The sequence below is a fragment of the Podarcis tiliguerta genome (assembly GCF_965153285.1).
Source record: "Podarcis tiliguerta genome assembly, chromosome: 11".
Taxonomy (NCBI): domain Eukaryota; kingdom Metazoa; phylum Chordata; class Lepidosauria; order Squamata; family Lacertidae; genus Podarcis; species Podarcis tiliguerta.
This window is the reverse complement of record NC_139544.1, coordinates 4,645,436-4,665,942: the sequence shown is the minus strand read 5'-3', so window position 1 is coordinate 4,665,942 and position 20,507 is coordinate 4,645,436. Positions and strand designations below refer to the sequence as shown.

Here is a 20,507-nt window from a genome sequence, read left to right as displayed (position 1 = left end):
GACTTCCAATCCATCTACATTTTTTCATGTTCTAATGAACAATTTAATGCTTTCTCTATAAATATATTTTTCATATCCCCAAAATCCTGGTTGAAAGTGAAGCATGAAACTGAAGCATGTGCACATACGGGGTGGATGCATGGAGTTTTCAGAGATAATATGAAGCCCCTTTAGAAGGACTCTCAGGTTACAAGTGAGTGCCTGTTCCCAAATAGATTTCTGGGACTTTTTATTCTCCTTTGTTTTTCTTTTCACTTGTTTTATGCTGATATGATGCAAGCCCCTTTGGGCAAGAGTCAGCATTGTGTACCTGGCTGGTGCTTTTCTAGTTTTAAATGTGTTGATTTTGGATGACACCATTTGGTTACAGTATTTGTGAACGCAGGTCTTACATCACTATCTATATGGGTATACATTGGGTCATGGGAAATCCAATGAAGCAAATGGATAGGGAGACATGACTGAACCTGAATTATATTTGAATCTTAAACCATTTATATACGAAAAGTATCTCTGGGCCTTGCAGATGTTAGTTTATTGGGGTGAGAAGAGACTAAACAGTGATTGCTCAGATCACATCCCATCAACAGGTGGTTTATCAGGAGTGAACTCACTATTTCCCACTGCTAAAACTGTATTCCAATTGCTTAGAAATGGTAATTGTTGCCCAAGCAAGCAAACAAACACAGTGATGATAATACATGAGGTGGTTGTTTCTTTCTTTCAGGACAGTAATAGCAGTAGTACTTGCTTTGAGCACCTACAGGATGGTGCCAATGACATAGGCTGGCTATGTGGCCAAGTTTAAAAAGGCCTCTCTTTAAAAGACTATCAAATTACAGTCCTCTGTTTGAAGGCATCCTTTCTTTGAAGGGCTGTCTGGTCCAAATCCACTTAAAAGAACCAGAATAAGGGAGACCAGAGCCTTGAAGTTGCCCATCGACAGTTAGCAATAGTTAGTTACTCAGCCACAGTCTTTTCCACTAAGGTGAGATTCATTGCATATTTCTGTTTAGATTGTAGTAAACATTTCTAAATTTGCATCTATACATATACATTAGTGCACGCAAAATTTGTGCAGATTCATGTCAATTGTTTTGTTGATGGAATTCCTCTTTTTTGGCAATGTGTAACTGGCATCCTAGGGACGCGGGTGGCGCTGTGGGTTAAAGCCTCAGCGCCTAGGACTTGCCGATCGAAAGGTCGGCGGTTCGAATCCCCGCGGCGGGGTGCGCTCCCGTTGTTCGGTCCCAGCGCCTGCCAACCTAGCAGTTCGAAAGCATTCCCGGGTGCAAGTAGATAAATAGGGACCGCTTACCAGCGGGAAGGTAAACGGCGTTCCATGTGCGGCTCTGGCTCGCCAGAGCAGCGATGTCACGCTGGCCACGTGACCCGGAAGTGTCTCCGGACAGCGCTGGCCCCCGGCCTCTTGAGTGAGATGGGCGCACAACCCTAGAGTCTGTCAAGACTGGCCCGTACGGGCAGGGGTACCTTTACCTTTACCTTTAACTGGCATCCTATATTACAGTGACATCAGATAAGGCATAAACACAACTAACTTTCTGGCCTGTTTCATCTGGTCCTTGCAATCTTTGTCTCTCTTCACTTGGGATGTTTTGTACCCCTTCTCTCCAGCAGTGGAGAGCACATCTCTTAAAATAGGGAAGCAGGATAATCCTCATGTATCCACTGAAGGAAGGCCAGTCCTACTCCCTCTCATTACTTGGAAATGGCTAGTGCAAATCAAATGTATTAAGAAAAGGGCAGTCTTAAAAGGCCATCACTGGCTTTAATAGCAGCACAACAGGCTTCCCGCAGATGCATAGACAGATGCACACACATAAACACACACACAGTTGTGGGATTGCCAGGGAGTTGTATGTGTTTGTGTTATTTTAAGATAAAAGCACTGGGGAAGTTTATTGGGCTGGATGACAGATTACTGAAAACAAACTGAGAAGGTTTCCTAGCCCTTCTTTCCAAGAAACAGAACAGTTCCCATCATATCAGCATCCCTATCGGGGGTGGAGGGGGGGGGGACTAAGCGCATCAATAAAACAGTATCCTCACAACCACTCACTTCCTGCAATCAAAACCGCACTAGCGTGTGGCTTTCCCAAATAAAAATCACTGGACTGAAGCCAAGGAAGCAATTGATGAGTGTGTGTGTTTGTTTCAAGGCTTATGACACATCCATCAAATGTGTCACTCTTTTATAGTGTTTTATCTTTGCCAGGACCTTCCTTTACATTTAAGTGCGTGCATTTTTGAAAACTAAAAAAAAAAAAAGTGCCCTTCTGTTCATTCATAATGATTCTCTGCTTGGGGTTGTCCTTTCATCGCATTCCTGTCTATTTTTCTTTCCTAATCGCTTGGGTCATTTGCTGGAAGCTTCTGCTGCCTCTAAACAAAGTATCTCTTCTTCTGCTGTATCAGCTTGCCTTCTCCTTGGACGATGGTGTGCTGATGATGCCTTTGCCGTTTCACTGACTTCAGCACTGGCATATTGTAGCCAGAGCAGCGCTAAGCAGACGGTAACAAACAGAGTCACCGGGCCTTTCTCGGGGCTGCATCTTATTAACTAATCTGTGGGAAATGCTCTTTAGGCTGTTGAAGCACATGAGCTATTGCAACAATAAATTAAAGTAAACTGGAGGCAGCTCCGTGGCTCCTAACACAATAACCCATTACAAGTAGCCATTGCAAGGAGGGGGGGAAATATTCTGTAACTGAACAGAGGCATCTTGCTTTCAGATGGCATTTAGACTTTTGCTATAGTTCATCTCTCTTACTTATCTTTGGCATCAGCCTAAGAGCCTTAAACTCTAGATGCAAGGAATAATGTGTTTCTGTGATACTATCTAACAGAACAAGTAGTGAAAAATAACAGGGAGCATTCTCTGGCATTGTCAAATTTCTACATCTTCCCCTCTTCCCCCTCAGGAGGATAATAATTGACCTATCAGAGTAAGAAGAGTTTCCAGTTAAATGTTAGAAATCACAAATATCAGGTTGCCGAAAACATTGTAGATTTACATTGCAGGCTCGTATGCTAATAATATAAAATCAAATGTCTTCTTTACAGTGAATTAACTCCTAAGAGGAACTTTAAGATTTCCACATAACGCAATTGTCTCACTTTATGGCTTGATTATACATTTTAACTTATAAAATCTGCCCAATATGTGAAGGCACCCTGCAGGGCTATCAAAACACATGAGGGGAAAAATGGAATATCTGATCTGGTTCTCTGTTCTTCATTTATCCCATGAAAACAATGAACTCCTTTCACAAAGCAATAGGAGCCTTTATGAATATATCAAGCCTTTATGAATATATCAGCCGCACAATGTTGACATCTCGGTCCAGCAATGGCATAGTTGGTAAGAAGGGGTCTACTCCCTCTGTAAGGACCTAGGGAAGCTCATATCCATGAGGAAGGGTGGCTCTCAAGTTATTTGGCAAGGCAGCTCTCAACCAATCTGTCTGCTGGAGAGGCTTGTGATGCTGCCTCTTCCTGCCTTAGCTCATCAGGATCACACAGACTTCAGATACCACAGTGGGTAATAATCACAATAAAATATTATGATTTCGGATTGTCAAAGCAATGTTTTCTGATTAGCTCTAAGTACCAGTGCTGATATTTTATGTCATTTCCATATACCCTGATTAGTTTTTAAAGTAATGTTTATGTCAGTTTAGCTTTTCAGAAAGTGTGCATACCACAGGGACATGGAATATCGAATGTAACTTAGCCATTTGGGATAGCCATTTTTTTATTACAATTGCTTCTTTAAAAGAGGGGTGTAATTTTTAAAATAGACATTCCTACCCAATAGGAAGATCATTCAAGTGTTTTTATTTATCAGAGCATTTTGTGCTTACTTTAAAACACATTTTATAGTCCTTAGAGAAATTCATAATGCGCTCAGTGAAAACATTTGCAAATGATGTAATCAAGAGATCGGTGGGTCGAAATGAATAGTTTAAGCTTTCCTTCTAATGATATTTATGATGCTGTACATTAATAATCACCACAACACTATAGAAAGAGGGACCCAGAGATAGTGACAAGGTAATAAAGGCCATTACTTTATTTGGCAGAATAATGTGCAGAAGAGATAACTGTGTAAGAAACTTTGCCGTTCTTGGAAAGGGTTATCAGAATAACCTGGCTGGACATTCCCTCAATGAATGGAATAAGAGCTCCTCTGACACATTACACAAAATAGGCGATAAAATTCTAGACTGTACCATTTTAGATTGCAATTGGTGGAGGTGGGGGGGGGGTCATAGTTTTGAGTGTTTTCTTAAGGAAAAAAATTCCTAAAACATCAAGGAGAAGTTTTGTTAAGGTACTTGTAGGGTACTGGGGGAGCATTCAAAAAACTATGACCTGAAATGGTATAGCCCAGAATGCAGCTACTTTGCATTGCATCTCATCCTACGTAAAGGATGAGGTGCAATGCAAAGTAGCTGAATTCTGGACTATACCAGAATGTAAAGGTACCCTGTTGCATTACCTTCCAAGCTTGTGACTGACAACCAGGGCACCTGTTAAACATTCCTTGAAGTTATCTCTGAAGAAGCCAACTAAGCACAATCCTAGATTAGCCATATTAACCTGCCTGCGCCATAGGTAAACAAACTGGAAAATAAATAACAGTTTTAGCATTGCTATAGCATAATATGCAATTCTGCTAACAGTTCACATTGGCAAGAAAAGACTGTGTTAGAAAGGCCTTCTTTTTCTTTGCCAGCTCTACATTATAGGTGGCAATGGGTTTTGTCAGACAGGTCAGGCTGAAAAGTGGAAAAATTCAAATTTTAAGAAAGGGGAATTAAGACTTTTTAAAAGGATTGCATGGGTACAGAGAGCTGAAAGATTTGCCTTCATTATCTAAACTCTTTTTTCTTCTGAAACCAGAAGTAAATTAAACTGGGAGAAAAATCCCTGTGGGGAGGGGTTACACAGAGGTAAATGACAGTGGGGCGGAAGGGAAAGGGCTCAGTTTTAGAAATACAGCTGCCTGTATTAACTGCTGTTTCCTAGCAGGAATGATATTATTTTTGCAAATATACCAGCTAATAGTCTCACCATTGAAACAAGCCAGTTTCACCAATGAAATTAGTGGTGCCTCGTACTTCTTAACATACAGGAGGAGCAGATTCTGATCAAATAATGTACCATTCTAATTTGTTTCCTGAATGTGAATAAGACAAAAACTAAATAAATCTGAGAATTATTTATATCTGTCATTGAAGCAAAGGGGAGCAGCTGTTGAATAGTGCCCAGTTAATTCTATCTAAGAGTTCCAGCTAGGAACAATATTGTCTCCAAATGAAGTAGCAAAGAAACTCTAGAAAAACATGAATTAAAGTGTTCAGAATTTGAGATTGGTCAGATAAATTGAGTCAACATCTTTTTCAACATCTGTTGCAGTAAGGCTTTTGACAAAGTCCCCCATGATATTCTCATGAGGAAGCTGGTAAAATGTGGGTTGGACAAGGTAACTGTTAGGTGGATTTGTAGCTGGTTGACTGACAGAACCCAAAGAGTACTCATTAATGGTTCCTTGTCATCCTGGAAAAAGCGTCAAGTGGGGTGCTGCAGGATTCTGTCCTGGGCCCAGTGTTGTTCAACATCTTTATAAATGACTTGGATGAAGGAATTGAGGGGATGCTCATCAAATTAGCAGATGACATCAAACTGGGAGGGGTTACTAATGCTGTAGAAGACAGAATCAGAATTCAAAATGACCTTAACAGATTGGAGAACTGAGCACAAGCTAACAAAATGAATTTCAATAGAACCAGATGCAGAAATATAGGCTGGGGGGCACCTGGCTTACTAGTGGTACATGTGAAAAGGATCTAGGGGTCTTGGTGGGCCACAAGCTTAACATGAGTCAACAGTGTGATGCAGCTGCAAAAAAAGCTAATGCTACTCTAGGCTTCATCAACAGAAGTCTAGTGTCTGGATCAAGGGAAGTAATAGTCTCACTCTATTCTGCCTTGGTCAGACCTGGAATACTGTGTCCAATTCTGGGCACCACAATTTAAAATGGATGTTTACAAGCTGGAACATGTGCAGAGGAGGGCAACCAAGATGATCAAGGGTCTGGAAATCAAGACTTATGAGCAGCGCTTGAAGGAGCTAGGTATGCTTAGCCTGGGGAAGAGGAGACTGAGAGGAGATATGAAAGCCATCTCCAAATATCTTAAGGGTTCCATCTTAACGATGGAGAAGGGAGCAAGCTTGTTTCCTCCGGCTCTGGATGGTAGGACTCAAACGAATGGCTTCAAGTTGCAAGAAAGGAAACTCTGACTAAACATTTGGAAAAACTTTCTGACAGTAAGAGCCGTTCAGCAGTGCAAGAGACTCCCACGAGAGCTGGTGGACTCTCGTTCCTTGGAGGTTTTTAAACAGAGGTTGGATGGCCATCTGCCATGGATGCTTTAGCTGAGATTCCTGCATTGCAGGGGGTTGGACTAGATCATCCTTGGGGTCCCTTCCAACTCTAAGGGTCTATGGTTCTCTGAAGAAAGACATGTTTGGATTTTATTTTATTAGAAGTTTTAGCAAGCTATTAAAATACATTTTCTTACACACACAAGGTTTAAACCATTTGTCTACTTAACATGAAGCTGCTTCTGGTATTTCAAATCCTGGACTGCAAAATCAACCTATCTCCTCCATCCTCTGTGTTAGAGCATCACCCTGATTATATTAGAGTTGCCAAAACATCCTGAAAGTTGCAGGGCTTTTTAAAATGAAATCACCGAAATGGCTGAGCTTTTAAAGGAGAGACACCTACATTATTGACAAACGCCAGAGTTGTTGAGCTCAGACATCAGTTCCGCCACTGAAATCCCAGCAATGTCCAGGAAAATCCAGGTGTATGGCAGTCCTAGATTATATGCAATAAATAAATGAATAAATAAGTTTTTGTCCAATGTTTCTGTCACTGGATGCTATGTGATAGTATTATTTCTTTGCATTTTGTATTGCTGAACACACACACAAGCAATGATTGAAACTTCATAAGAAATGTGTCTGTGTCTGTGTAAGTGTAAAGAAGTACAGTGGAAGATATTTTTACAGCATTTTCACAGCATTTGTGGCCTCAAGTTCTTCCTCAACGAGACCTTAAGAAATTCACTGGTTATGCATTAAATTCTTTTGACCCACATCCAAATGCAAGCTCATCCAGGCCCACATTGTGTCTCCCACCTCCTGGTAAAGCAGCAAGGATCATAACAAAATTGGTACTGTACAGCTGCAGGTCACTTGTCCATACTGGCACATCAGACTCAATTTATTATATGCCTTTGGGCATGAAGAGGTAGAGGTTTTTGTTCAGAAATCCTCCTTTCTAGAGAGAACAGCACTGACTGAACATAAATTCCTTCCCAAAGTCCAGCTAGCCAATTGTCACAAAATGCAGCATTTTTCCAGGATGACATTTGAAGTTACAAATTGTATTTCTACCAGAGGTAGTATAGCACAAATGGTCATTTTGACTGAAATCCTGCACACACTTACCTGGAACTAAGATTGATTGTGTGCAATAGTATGGCAGTAAACATGCCAAGATTGTGCATACCTCAGTATTTCTTTCTCACTGCTGGTATGTCCATTGATATGCCTGTCATCGATAGAGCAGTCTGACTAGGAAAGGAGAACTTTCCTCTGCCTCATATTCACTACACATCAACCTGATTTTGGAGTCTGATGCTCAATTACAAATCACCAGAAAAGGGGACATTCATCACCAAAAAAGGACGGGAACTACTTTCATAAAATTTAAATATGCTAATTTATATGTATAAATGCAAATATACAAATGATTGCTACAATTTAAATTTAAGTACAACACATCTCACCATAGTGGGGAAGACTGTGGTCAGCTGAATTGTGTGCCTGCTCAGTCTGCTGTCAAGGTGGTCACTATTGATGGGCAAATTGAATACCCCTGGTCACCCCGCTTTTGGTTCCTTATATTTAAACTAGGCTTGGACAAGTAAGTCAATAAAAATGACTTTTTCAAATAAAGGACTGTCCTCTGACAGCCCTTCAGATACAGACCTGTCCTCTGTAAAGTAGGGCACGTGGCCACCCTATGGCTGAATGCAATGTGCATTCAGGCCTAAAGGGTTGTACCCAACTAAGCCCTGCTCAGAGTAGACTCAATGAAATTACTGGGTCTAAGTTAGCCATGTCTGCTAAGTTCAGTGAGCTAAAGATACAACCCATTGACGCGCAGCGTAAATTAACACAGTGGTACATCTGGATGCGAACGGGATCCGTTCCGGAGCCCTGTTCGCATCCTGAGTAGAATATATGACACGACTGCGCATCTGCGCGTTTTGCTGCTTCCGCACATGTGCGTGATGTAATTTTGAGCATCTGCGCATGCGCGAGTGGCGAAACCCGGAAGTAACACACTCCATTACTTCTGGATCGCTGTGGAGTGTAACTTGAAAACGCTCAACCTGAAGCACATTTAACCAAGGTATGACTGTAATGCAGAGTTTTTAAGTGAAAGAATAAGAGCTTTACTGAGTTAAAATGAACTTCTTCATAAACAACATTGACTGAGATTACATACTGACTCTGCTCATAACTGAGGCAGACTGACTCTGACTGAAATCTTACAGAGAACACAGAGACAAAATGGCTGCTACTTATAAGGAGAATGAGTCACATGTCAGTTGGCAGTTAGGCCTGAATAACTTTAGTAGGCCCAGCAGGCCCAGCACTTCCCAGCCTGTTTATATTTCTGCTCTCTAGGTCTTTGGGGAGTGTCATGTGACAAAGACACATGAGAGCAGAAGCAGCAAAGCAGGCTGGGAAGTGCTGGGACTGTACAGTCATTTGGGCCTACTCAAGTTATTCAGGCCTAACTGCCAACTGCTGAGTCACTCTGACATGTGACTTGGCGGCCATTTTCTCTCTGTGTTCTCTGTAAGATTTCAGTTAGGGTCAGTTTGCCTCAGTTATGAGCGGAGTCAGTATGTAATCTCAGTCAATGTTGTTTATGAATAAGTTTATTTTAACTCAGCAAAGCTCTTCTTCTTTCACTTTAAAACTCTGCATTATTAATTTCCGCTTCACGTCACCCACAGGGTCCAAAGTACCTGAAGTCCGTGGCTGGAGCTGTGAGGAATTGTGGGAAAGAGGACTCCCATCATCTGGCTTGGGCTTATCAGAGTTGGCATCCAACAATACCTGCAAAGAGAATTTTGTATTAAGGAAGCAAGGTATTCATCCCAGACAAAGCCACCTTCATAATGCCAGGCCTGCTAGTAACCAACATACAGTGGTACCTCAGGTTAAGTACTTAATTTGTTCTGGAGGTCTGCTCTTAACCTGAAACTGTTCTTAACCTGAAGCACCACTTTAGCTAATGGGGCCTCCCACTGCTGCTGCACCACCGGAGCACAATTTCTGTTCTCATCCTGAAGCAAAGTTCTTAACCCAAGGTACTATGTCTGGGTTAGCGGAGTCTGTAACGTGAAGTGTATTTAACCTGAAGCGTATGTAACCTGAGGTACCACTGTACTTCTTTTTCAAGCTTGAAGAGGACTCCAAGTCCTTTTCTAGGCCAGATCCCATCCCTTAACTATGAGGTTCCTTGTTCAAACATTAGAATCTCTGATAATGTTGAATATTCCTTCATGTTAACCACACTGGCCCATGGAAGTCAAACAACTTGCCATGCTAGCTCTCTCAACATAATCGCTAATGATTTAAACACCATACCAAAAGTTTGCTCGGTTGTTACCTAGTTTGCAGGTGAGATGATGAGGAAGTGGGGCAGGATGCTGAAAAGGGACAGTTGTGAACATCCCCATCTCTGAGCGGCAGACGACTCCAGGGCTGCCTGCGCTTAGCCTGGGGTCAGTTTCCTTGGAATGAAGACGGGGGTGTCTTTGGGATATTAAGCCTTGCTTGCACATGGATGCTAACATAGATGCTAGGATGAAGCGTTTCACGGCAGTGACCCTCCAACCGATCTTGCTTCCCCATTAGCTTCCCAGGGTTGCCCCAGGCCAAAGCTCTGGGTCCAGCTCAGAGCAAGACAATCTCCTGCCTCTCCAGATTCCAGCATCCTCCCATCTCTATGCCTCTATGTCTCCATCTTGGGATGACGGGGCATCCCTCCAGGGAAGTGTGTAGAGATTTCCCTTACTAGCTTACTTTTCACAAACCAAATGACCTATTTCTCTTTTTAACAAAAATATTATTCATTTTTTACAAAATGATTTTTTACACATTTTAACATAAACCATAAGATCCATATTTACCCTTTTTAAAAAATATATTTTTAATAAAATAATTACAATTATAAAGAAATAAAGTGATGGGAAGGGGGGAAATGAGGGGGGAAAGAACAAAGGTGCTTATAAAAAAGAAGGAACAAAAATAATATACAAAATACTATCTAGCATAGTGTTATCTACCCTTGAATGCTCCATATTTTGCCTATACCATTCTATACATCCATTTTAACCTATCTATCTCACTAAAAAAAGTCCTGTTTGCTGTTTTAAGTCCTGAAAGAGTCAATAAAAAGTGTCCAGTCCTTAAATTCACTGCTAGATGGAGGGTCGATGTTGTAGGTGTTGTCTTCAGGGCAGCTCCTTTCCCGGATGATGACATTCTTGCGGGGGTCTTTTCTCCGGAGGTCTCCCCCCCAGGCTCCAGCAGATAGGCCGCTGTTTCCCATCACGGTTTTGTTCCATGCAAGAAAGAGAGAAAAGAGATTATGTTAGAAAGGGTATTAAATCTCATGAATGTTAGTCCCTCTAGTTGCCCCCAACATAATCCCTGCTGTTGGTGGGGAAAAAAAATTAAAAAGGGGGAGGTGTTTTCTAACAAAGAAATGGAAGAAAGTTACTGTTGGGGGGGTTGCCTGCCACCCCTCAATCAAGAGGATGGCAGAGAGTCTTGCAAGGAACCGGACCCTGGGCGTACACCAGCAACTGGGGGAGCCTGCCTGTCCTGGGACGGCACCCCTAACAAAGGGGAAACAACAAAGATAAGATTGTCCCTTTGGGGGCGGCACTTAGGGGGTGGGGCCAGATCATGGGCCAGCCCCCTTGTGTTAACATGACTTTTAACAAATATGGGGTTTTATCTTGGGTGGGTGCTGTTTGATTTGCAGGGCGGGGTTGTTCTAAACAGTTGTTAAATGTGATATGTTGATTTAGATTTTGTATTTGTGGGCTAGAGTGTTGTTTTCGGGGCTTTTGTATTGTTTATTCGTTGTGCTTTTTTTTTTTTATTATGTTCTGATATTTTTATCATGAATTTTGTGCAGTGATTATTTTTATTATGTATTTTGTGCTTCGTATACTGCAGCTTGGTGTTGTGAACCACCCTGAGATTCAAAATCCATCAATAAAAACAACAATCAAGAACAACATCAACAAGAAACACAACAACAACAAAAAGGTTTCCTACCGCTATGTATGGAGGGTCGTGAGGGCAGCACCACTCCTCTTGGTCGATCCTGATGGCGTTGATGTTCCTGGTGCTGGTCCAGACTGGATCCCGCGGAGAGCAGAAGATGGAATCTCTGCAGCACAACTCTGATGTCCACGTTGCCTTGGCTTGGCGCTACTGCGGATGTTCTGCCAGGAGGAAAAAGGGGCTCCTTGAGAAACGTCACATCCAAACAGCCCACCAGATGTCCAAATAGCCCACCAGATCCTGCGGGTAAGGTTCCCTGTGAACACAGCGGAGCAGCCTCCTCACAAGGCGCTGGACCCTGCCTTTCTGCCGATGTTTACAGGCCCGCTGCATGATGTTCAGGCAGCTCCTCCCTGTCCTCCTGAGCCCTTCTTCCTCATGCTGCTGCATCTCTTCCAGCCCTGAGTGGCAAGGGAGAAAGGTTGAGCAAGGTGGAGATGCATAGGAAAAGAGCCATCCATCAAAAATATTAAGACAGCCATCGGGTGGCCCCAGCAATCGGGCCGGGGAGGTGCGCTGGTTGTAGGTTGGGATGCAGGAGTCCACAGGGTATCCACCCCAACCAGGACACAAGCAGTGGTGGTTCCCCTTGAGGAAGAGGAATCAGCTTTTCACAAGGCAAAAACTTGCAAAGCACCCCCACCAGAGCTCCTCCCAGGACCAGGGTGTGGGGTAGGGGAATATTTGTGTGTGAGAGAGGGCATTCCAATCCTCTTTGCATGTTCATCTTGTGGCACCTTTGTCTGCACATACATCTGGGAATCTGCCTTCCCCTAAAGCCCTTTCTCAGCAGAAGCATCCCTCCCTGGCCTCCGTACATCTCACTTACATGTGCCATAGGATGCCATGTCTTGGCTCTGGATGAAACTGGCATCCCGGAAAGCCAGATGACCTAGAGAGACAGGGCAAGAAAAGGGACATCACCTCGGTGCAAAGCAGTGGAGGCAGGGGCAGCTTGACAGGTATGCTCTGATGCGTCTAGAGGCCTCCACCCTCGTGGAGCAGTCAGAGCAAGATCTGGGCGCAGATGGACCCCTATCTAGCAAGCGGCCTGGGGACATGGCCATCCTCCCTGCCATTGTTTCCAAGACGTTTCTGTCCATCCCTACCAGGGAAGGATGTTGCTTGACTTACCCAGAAGCAGAGCTGCCACCCTGGAGACTGCTGGCAGCCTGTTGGCAGACGGCTTTGTACATGTCAAGGCAGCACTCCGAAGGATGTTCTTGCTGAAGGTCTTGCTCTGTTGGCAAAGACAAAGGAGAAGTGGCATCAGACAGGCTTGAGAGTGCACCCCCAAGGACATCCCTGGGCAAAGCTGCCAACGAACCAGAGGGACCTTACCAGATGCTTGGCAGCCTGGTGGAGAGCAAAGTGGAGGCTAAATTTGTTGGGATGCGCCCACCACTTGACTTGTGGGGCTAGATGGGAAAGAGCCCTCCTTGCGGCCTGCAACACAAGAAGAGAAGAGGGTTACAAATTGCCATAAAAGAAATCTTGAAAACTCCTGAGAACAATCCCTCCCTCCTACTTGGCCACCTCATCCTCGTCTTCGAGGTGAATGAGGACGACGACCAGTTCATGAATGGCTTCTTCTTCTGTTGTTATTATGGGAAGCCTTTGGTCTCTCACCCAGCCCCGAAGCAGCCCCAGATGTTGGATGGCTGAGGCCCAGACAGAGTCTTCCTCCTGTAGGCAGAAAACATCAGAGATTGTGTTTCTCATCAGAGCAGTTTCTTTTCGCCTGCCCACCGGGGTGTTTTGAGGCTGCTCAGCCCCCTATCCTCCTCCCCCTGTGTTTTCCAGGCAGGCTTCCAAGAGAAGGTGCTCCAGAGGAACACCCTCCTGAAGCCAGAGAATCTCCACTGCATGCCAGTCTAAACACCACCCTTCCTCTTCCAAAGCATTCCTCCTCCACTGTGTGTGATGTCATGTGTTCCCTAATACTCACATGGGCAGCCAGACCGCAGTAGGTTGCCGCCAGCATCTTCATCTCTTCCTCTCCCAGCTCCCTGGAGAGGTAGGCTTGGTCTACCAGGTGCATCAAGTCTGGGAGGACATCGGCGTCTGCAGAAGGGAGGGAATCCAGCAGCAACAGCCGCAGAAGCGAAGGGTCCTACACAAAAGAGAGCATCTTTTCAAAGGTCTGAAGGGCCCCACATTTTTTCTTTTAGCACAGGCCCTTCAGCATTATGTCAGCAAAAGAGTGCTGGGCCATGATTAGAAATGGGATCTGTACCCCCCTCCCTCCCTCTGAGCATCACTTGCCATGTCAGAGTCCAGAAGCAGGGATATCCCTCTGACGCTGAGCTTCCGGACTTGCAGGTGGTCATGTTCCAGCCAGGTGAGGAGCTGCTCCAGTGTATCCTCACAGGGTTAGATCTGCAGACGGCAGCTGAGCAGCTAAAGAGGCCCAAAGAGAAAGAAACTCTTCGGTGATGAGAGGTTGAGGCAGATTCTCTTTTTATCCACCATCTGTAGTTCTTCACAGAGCAAAGCCACTGAAGTGAATGGACCCATGTTTGTCATGGACATCAAATCCAATGGGTCTACTCTGAGGAACACTAAAACAGGCAACAGTCCTTAGGCTCAAAGTAGCCTTGACAAAAGCCACAGAATATGGAAGCTAAAGACAGCTGCAAGGTCCAAATTCTGATGAAGGCTGGTTGGGGAACCAAGGACACAAAGGGAACCGAAGAACACAAAGCCCAACACTCGGCAGAAACCAAGCCAGGGCCTCCTTGCTGCACCCATTTCCTCCCGCGTCAGTCCCCCTCACCTCGATGTAGATAGCTGCCGCTACTTGTGGCATTCTGGCAAACTCCTGGTCCTCGAGAGCAGCAGTGATGTTTTCTACCATGGGAGGGATCCACCAGCGTCGCTTTCCGACAGCTCTGAAATGGAGAAGCAGATATTGGTAAGGAAGGGAGAGACACTGTAGGAAGCAAACAGGGGCACAGTCCGATCCTGTGCCTTCAACTCCGTTTGCCAGACCATTGGAAGGTCACCCTGTTCTTCCTCTTGCCTCACCATGGCAGACAACCCCTGGCTGAAATTCTCCAGGCAGAAAAGTTGGTCTATGATGGCCGTCTCTACTTCCTCTCCAGTGGTGCCGAGAAGGAGGTACAGAACTTCCTTAGCCCCTCTGTAACAAAAGCAAGGCCAGTTTTACCAGGAGGGTCATTGCCACACACTCACATTCCTTCCCCATTCTTCCTCCCTAACAGCCGCCTGAAGGAGAGCCTCCCTTAGAAAACCAAGTTGGACTGGAAACCCCCAGAGGCTGAAGGGAAAATGACTCCATTGGCCCCTTTGCAACACACTACTCACCCAAGGAATTCCTGGTCGTAGTGGAAGTTGACAACCATCCCCAGGAGAGCGATCAGCAGCTGTGGGAAATTCCAGCGCACAGCTGCCTTGTATTCCTCTATCCTGAGGATGGCGTGGAACAGGCTGGTGAGATGTTGTTGTAGAAGAGAGAGGTGCAAGTCACTTTCCCTGCTTTTCTGCAGAATACAGAAACCCCTCGATATTACCCTGGTAAGAAGGAAGCCAGAAAGCAGGTGGTTCGTTCTTACCACTTGGGTGGCAGATTCTACCAAGGGGCTTTGGTAAAGCTGCTCGGCCATGAGATGGAGCAGTTGTTCTTGGTTGGCTGATGCCAAAACCTCCTTCCATACTCTCTCGCAGTCTCTGTGAATGCAAAAACAAGAGCAATGGTCAGATTCAAGTCTTCTGCTTGCTGCCATGCTCCAGAGAGAGGAAATGGCAGCAAGGGCTTTCTGAGCAAGCCCTGCAGCTTGCCAACCTTCCCCTTAGCCCAGTAGAACCTGGAGGGCTCCATACCCGAAAGGAAACTGGAGGAGGTATTCAACCACTTTCTCCAGGTGGTGGTGTGACAAGATGGAGAAAGTGAAGAAGGCCATGTTTCTGCCCTCCACTGTAGGCCCCTGGGTGATTTTGTAGAAGGCCTCCAGCAGCACCTCCACCTGTCAGAGAAAAGGAGAGGGTTGCTTGGAGAGTACAAGGAAGTGGGGCTGTCTGCAGGCGGATCCCTCCATCCCTCATAGAAAGAGGGACCCTTGACCTGTGCCACCACAGCCATCTTCCTTCAAAGGTCCTTGGGAGTATTGGACACAGGCAGCTCCAGGGAACCAGTTCCCCTCTCCATTGTGGGCCAAGAGAAAAGCTTACCAGTCTGCTCCCAGGAGGAGGAGGATTCCCCATTCCTGAACCCATGTTTCTCAGGACCCTTGGCTGAGCTTCTTGTCCTGACATTGCCAGGGCCTTCTCAACAAACATGTGTCCTGGACACCCAATGGCATTAGGTTGCCTCCCCTACACCAAAGCGGAGATTCTTCTTCTCTCCTACCTTTGAAGACACCTTACCTCTACTGCTTTGCTGCTAAACTGCTTGATGAACTCTTGCAGCAGGTGGGAGATGTCCAAGGGGTTGAAGCTGCTCTCAAGAACCAGGTTGCTGGCCAGGAAGCACATGGCCTCCAAGAGCTGCTCCGCAGGGAGTAAGACACCAAAGACCTGAAGCAAGAGAGGAAGGTCAGAGATGCCCACAGGGCAGGGCTGGGGAGCAGAAACCCCAAGTGCTTTCTCTGCGGAACCCAGAACATGTGGCTTGAGAGACCGCTGTGCCTGGTGTAACAGCGACTTACCCTGGCAAGAGAGTAACAGTTATTCACGAACAATTCAGGAACCGGTCCTCCGGTGGATTTGAGGACCTTCTCAGCTCTGATGATGAGCGTTTGGTTCCATGATGTTCGTGCTAGCATCTCTGCAAAGGAAAGCCAAAGTTAGTTCGGGTCTTGCTCACCCCACCCCATGCTGCGATGCATTCTTCCAGTCTCACCTTTGTTGCACCGCAGGATGGGCAGAAGATGGCAGAGGGCCTCTGCTGCCCGCTGCCTGCACTCCAGGTCTGGATCCAATGCACACAGATAGGAAATCGCCACCAGTTGGCCAAGGGAGGATGCAGGAAGCACTACCGATGGCTGAGAAGAAACCCAGAGAAGGGCCTGATAAGAGAAGCAACCCTTCACCATTTTTCATAAAACATTTTTATTAAATCTTCAAAACATTCCAAAGCACTTAGCATCCTATACAGAAAATATCAATTTATTTTTGACTTCCCACCCCTCCTTTCCTGATGTTTGCTTTTTACTTCTTTTATCAGCTGTTTTACTCACTAGGATTCATTCTGCTATGGCCCAGCTCTGTTCTTAAAATTGGGTATGTGCTGGGATGCCTGATTATCCCTTGGGCACCTTGCAGGGTGGGCCTAGAAGGAGCAGCCTGAAGGCCTTGACAGCCCTGCATGGTTGCAATGCTTTGCTTCAGTAACTCACATATTCCTGGATCTTCTGCAGGAGGTCGGAAAGCTCTCAGAGCGCCTTCCTTCGGACCATCTTCCCACTCTTTATCGTGGTGATGACATCCGTAAGTCTAGTCTTCAGCTGGTCCTTGCTGAAGCCTTCGGGAGGAACATCAGCCGCATCCGGTGAACCTGTGGTTGGGATGCTGAGGGGAGAGAGGAGTAGCACTTGTGTAAAAAGGTTTTATTGCCTCCCATCCTTCAAAGACCCCAAGCACCACCACCATAGAAATGGATGGGGGGGGGGCTTTTGAAAGCAATTGATGATTGGGGGGAGGGGATTAGCACAGCATTACCTTGGAGGAAGATCCTCCCCTTCTTTCAGGCTGATTTCCGATATTTGATCTTCATCGAAATCAATTCCCTGTCCACAAGAAAAGAGAAACAGGAACATCAGAATGTGAGGAGTGGATCAGACCCATTCATGGTTTTGTGTTGATCAGGAAAGTGCAGGCTAGGTAGGTTGGGAAAGAAACTGAAAATATCTGTCCTCAATTTCCTTAGAGACCTTATTCATCCATTCATTCCTTTAGAGCATTTGTACCCCTCTCCTAAGCCGAAAAGGCTCCAAGAGAGCCTTCCATGAAATCAAATGCAAGAAACTCCCTAATCGCAGACTTCTATTGTAATAAACAATCTGACCAACAGAAATACAACACACAAGGAAAGGGGGCAAACTTAGGGCAGAGGAAAAGACAACTCACAAGCTCAGGCCCCAGGGTCTAGAATGCTGTTCTCATATCTCCCACTGAGGCAGCCTGATGAAATGGCTGCCGCCACATGACAGTTGGGGGACAGGTAGGCAGCAGGGCTCCCTGCATATGCTCTGCAGAAAAACCAGATCCATCCGGCATCCCCTCCACTGGGCCAGCTGCTCACACTCTTTTCTTCTTCTGTTTTTCCCTTTCCCTCCAAACTATAGTACAAAGATAACATCCATCATATGCAGAAATATAAATGAAGCACCTCCCAGATTCACATGTATATAAATCAGAAGGAATCCTCTGTTCAAAATAATATTCAATCGACTGCAATATAGAACACTAAATTTTCCTTTTCGGCATTCCTTCTCCCCTTCCTACAACTTGGGCAAAGCTCAACCCTTTCTTTGACTTTGGATAGCTCTTTGCCAAACTCGGTGAGACCATTAATCTAGGTTCTAGAGTTAAGTCCCCTGGCCATGGCAACCTCCACTTACCTCCAGGAATCTTTGGGACGCCATCTTCTAATGTAGTGACTGAGCGAAGGTCACTACAGGCCACCACTGCAAACCTTGAGATGCTGAGGATGCAGGAATCTCAGTTCAAACGGTCACAAGTTCAATTGCTAGGCAACGGCCCTTGAGAACATGGAATTCACGGCCTCAGTGCCAAGGTTCTAGGAGACTCCGTGTGGCCTAGTAGACTTCATGATTAGACCTTATGGATAAGTTAGCTAGCTAAATGGATACTTTTGTGCCAGTCTCAATAATGGTGGAATTTAATTGATGGGATGTTGTTTTGTTAACTGGCTAATGTGAAGATAAATGCTATGATTTCTGAAATGTTTTAATAATGGATTTCATACAGTATGCTTATGCCATTTTATATACCTTTGTTCTATTGTTGTATTGATGTTTGTGTTGTAATGTTATTGTAAACTGCATTGAACATTGCTGGGAAAGCATATAGACAAACTTGATAATGATAAAATATAATAATAATGATAAATCTGTAGGGTATTTTACATAAAAGCTGCTGAGGCTGAGATTGACTTGCCCATGGCCATACAAAGGTTCCATGTGATTCAACCTGGTTCTCCCATATGCAAAGCTATCACTATCCACTGCCTCCAGAATTGGAACATTAAAGCCCACACTTCCTGTTGCCGCTGGTTCATTTGAAATGATTCATGCATTGTAGTCATTAAAAAAAAGTTTGAAGGGTAAAGCTAAGATGCTGAAAAGCAGGAGAAAATTGCACAGATTTCTTATCCTTCATTTGAGTGAATGTGTATGTTTTTTGATCATCTTGAGAGAAAACTGTTGACCACATGTGTTGAAATACAAGGCACACCATATGGCTGAAAGCATTTCCTTGTGGCTGTTTACATCTTCACACTAGTTGTCTCTAGCTTTTACCTGAACTTTCCCTGAAAAACGAATGTGGTAGCATTTTCACAAGACAGAGACGGTGAGTCAGGCCTCTTTTAATCACGTTGATTGCCCAGTTTGTCATATGCCAAACTTCTGTTCTTATCCTCAAGAATAAAATTATGTTGTTATTGTAGCAGTTCTCCTTTCTGCACTGACTGTAAAACAGTACGCTCTAGTGGTAGAACACACACACCAGTTGAGACTGAGTATTTTGACGTAAGGCTAGTTCACACATACAGGGCAAATCTGCCCATTTTAGTTTCTCTTAGTTTTTCATTTTTCAGACACAGGCAGTCTGGAGGGAGAGACTTATGCTATGCATGAATGACCCTCAAAGGTGGACACAATGAGGCAAAATACTTGTACGGTTTTAAAACAAGAACAATGGGAGTTGTTCCACTGGTGTCAAGGTTCATCTTCATGTAACAAGAAACCTACACAAAAAGGGCAGGATGGTGGAAGCTTCTAAATGTCTAGCAAATGCTTATATTTTCATATTGAAATGCCCTCAGTTTTGGGAGCCCTGACTAAATATGCCATTGCCAAAGCATCCAGGATTTTATGCATTTAATTCAAATCTTGCAGACCCAAACTAGAAGCTGAAGCGCAAAACATGGGCTTGGTAGCAGTGCTGGTGGCCAGGACAGAAGGCAGGTGAAGGCTGAGCTAAATACAGTAGTACCTCTGGTTGTGAATGGAATCCGTTCCAGAGGCCCGTTCGCAACATGAAAAGAGTGCAACCTGCAGCGGTGCGTCTGCGCACGTGCAGGTTGCGATTCGCTGCTTCTCCGCATGCATGTGACGTCATTTTGCACTTCTGTGCATGCGCGAGCGGCAAAACCCGGAAGTAACCCTTTCTGGTACTTCCGGGTCACCGCAGGATGTAACCTGAAAGAACATAACATGAAGCAAACGTAAACGTATGACTGTACAGACAAATGTATTTTGTTGTAAATAGGAAGGTAGGGTGGCAGCTGGCTGAAGGCAGTCTGAAGGTGGTGAGGCAGTGACCCATTTGCCTTAATGGAACAGCCTCCACTGCATAGGTGTAGTTTGACCACCTTCAGTGCAAGAAACACTTGTGAATGTCATGGTTGTACCTGGGGAATCTCTCAGAGGTCATGTGGTGTTCAGTACAACAAGACCCACCAGTGTGATGTGACTTATCTAACTTAGAAAAAAGAACCCCACTGCCATTATCAACAGCAAGCATAGGCAAACTTGGCCCTCCAGATGTTTTGGGACTACAACTCCCATCATCCCTAGCTAACAGGACCAGTGGTCAGGGATGATGGGAGTTGTAGTCCCAAAATAGCTGGAGGGCTAAGTTTGCCTGTGCCTGATCAAGAGGCCCAAGAGGTGAGGCTCCACCTAAGTGTCAGCAGGTACTATAGGGTAAAGGTACCCCTGCCCGTACGGGCCAGTCTTGACAGACTCTAGGGTTGTGCGCCCATCTCACTCAAGAGGCCGGGGGCCAGCGCTGTCCGGAGACACTTCCGGGTCACGTGGCC

The 20,507-nt window shown here is 45.1% G+C and overlaps 2 protein-coding genes and 2 long non-coding RNA genes across 12 annotated transcripts; 1 reads left to right on the top strand and 3 right to left on the bottom strand.

Annotated features, from left to right (window-relative positions):
- Positions 1-238: 238 nt before the first annotated feature.
- LOC310659766 lies at positions 239-8,852 on the bottom strand. Its single transcript, XR_014502980.1, has 3 exons — positions 7,888-8,852; positions 1,511-6,911; positions 239-1,133 (listed from the first exon to the last, which is right to left on the bottom strand). It is a non-coding gene; the product is annotated as an uncharacterized lncRNA (long non-coding RNA).
- Positions 8,853-9,107: 255 nt separating this feature from the next.
- LOC310659773 lies at positions 9,108-11,452 on the top strand. Its single transcript, XR_014502989.1, has 2 exons — positions 9,108-9,264; positions 11,369-11,452. It is a non-coding gene; the product is annotated as an uncharacterized lncRNA (long non-coding RNA).
- Positions 11,453-11,674: 222 nt separating this feature from the next.
- LOC310660247 (uncharacterized protein) lies at positions 11,675-13,830 on the bottom strand (the record flags this gene model as incomplete). The annotated part of the gene is made up of 7 exons (XM_083404564.1): positions 13,745-13,830; positions 13,428-13,592; positions 13,009-13,165; positions 12,821-12,927; positions 12,614-12,719; positions 12,309-12,371; positions 11,675-11,880 (listed from the first exon to the last, which is right to left on the bottom strand). The coding sequence occupies exons 1-7, from the start codon at positions 13,745-13,747 to the stop codon at positions 11,675-11,677; spliced, it is 807 nt and encodes a 268-aa protein (XP_083260690.1). The 5' UTR covers positions 13,748-13,830.
- On the bottom strand, positions 13,767-16,908 carry LOC310659720 (uncharacterized protein; the record flags this gene model as incomplete). Of its 9 annotated transcripts, none has more annotated exons than XM_083403471.1 (8): positions 16,341-16,905; positions 16,147-16,265; positions 15,866-16,015; positions 15,323-15,465; positions 14,807-15,169; positions 14,502-14,621; positions 14,256-14,370; positions 13,767-13,879 (listed from the first exon to the last, which is right to left on the bottom strand). In XM_083403471.1, exons 1-8 carry the CDS (start codon positions 16,531-16,533, stop codon positions 13,853-13,855), a joined length of 1,230 nt encoding a protein of 409 aa, XP_083259597.1. In that variant the 5' UTR covers positions 16,534-16,905. The 9 variants fall into 9 exon arrangements, 7 of the variants coding, with proteins under 7 accessions (XP_083259597.1, XP_083259596.1, XP_083259599.1 ...); XM_083403470.1 differs by having other exon boundaries at positions 14,507-14,621; XR_014502958.1 differs by lacking the exon at positions 13,767-13,879 and adding an exon at positions 13,939-14,075 and having other exon boundaries at positions 14,185-14,370; positions 14,507-14,621.
- Positions 16,909-20,507: the final 3,599 nt, after the last annotated feature.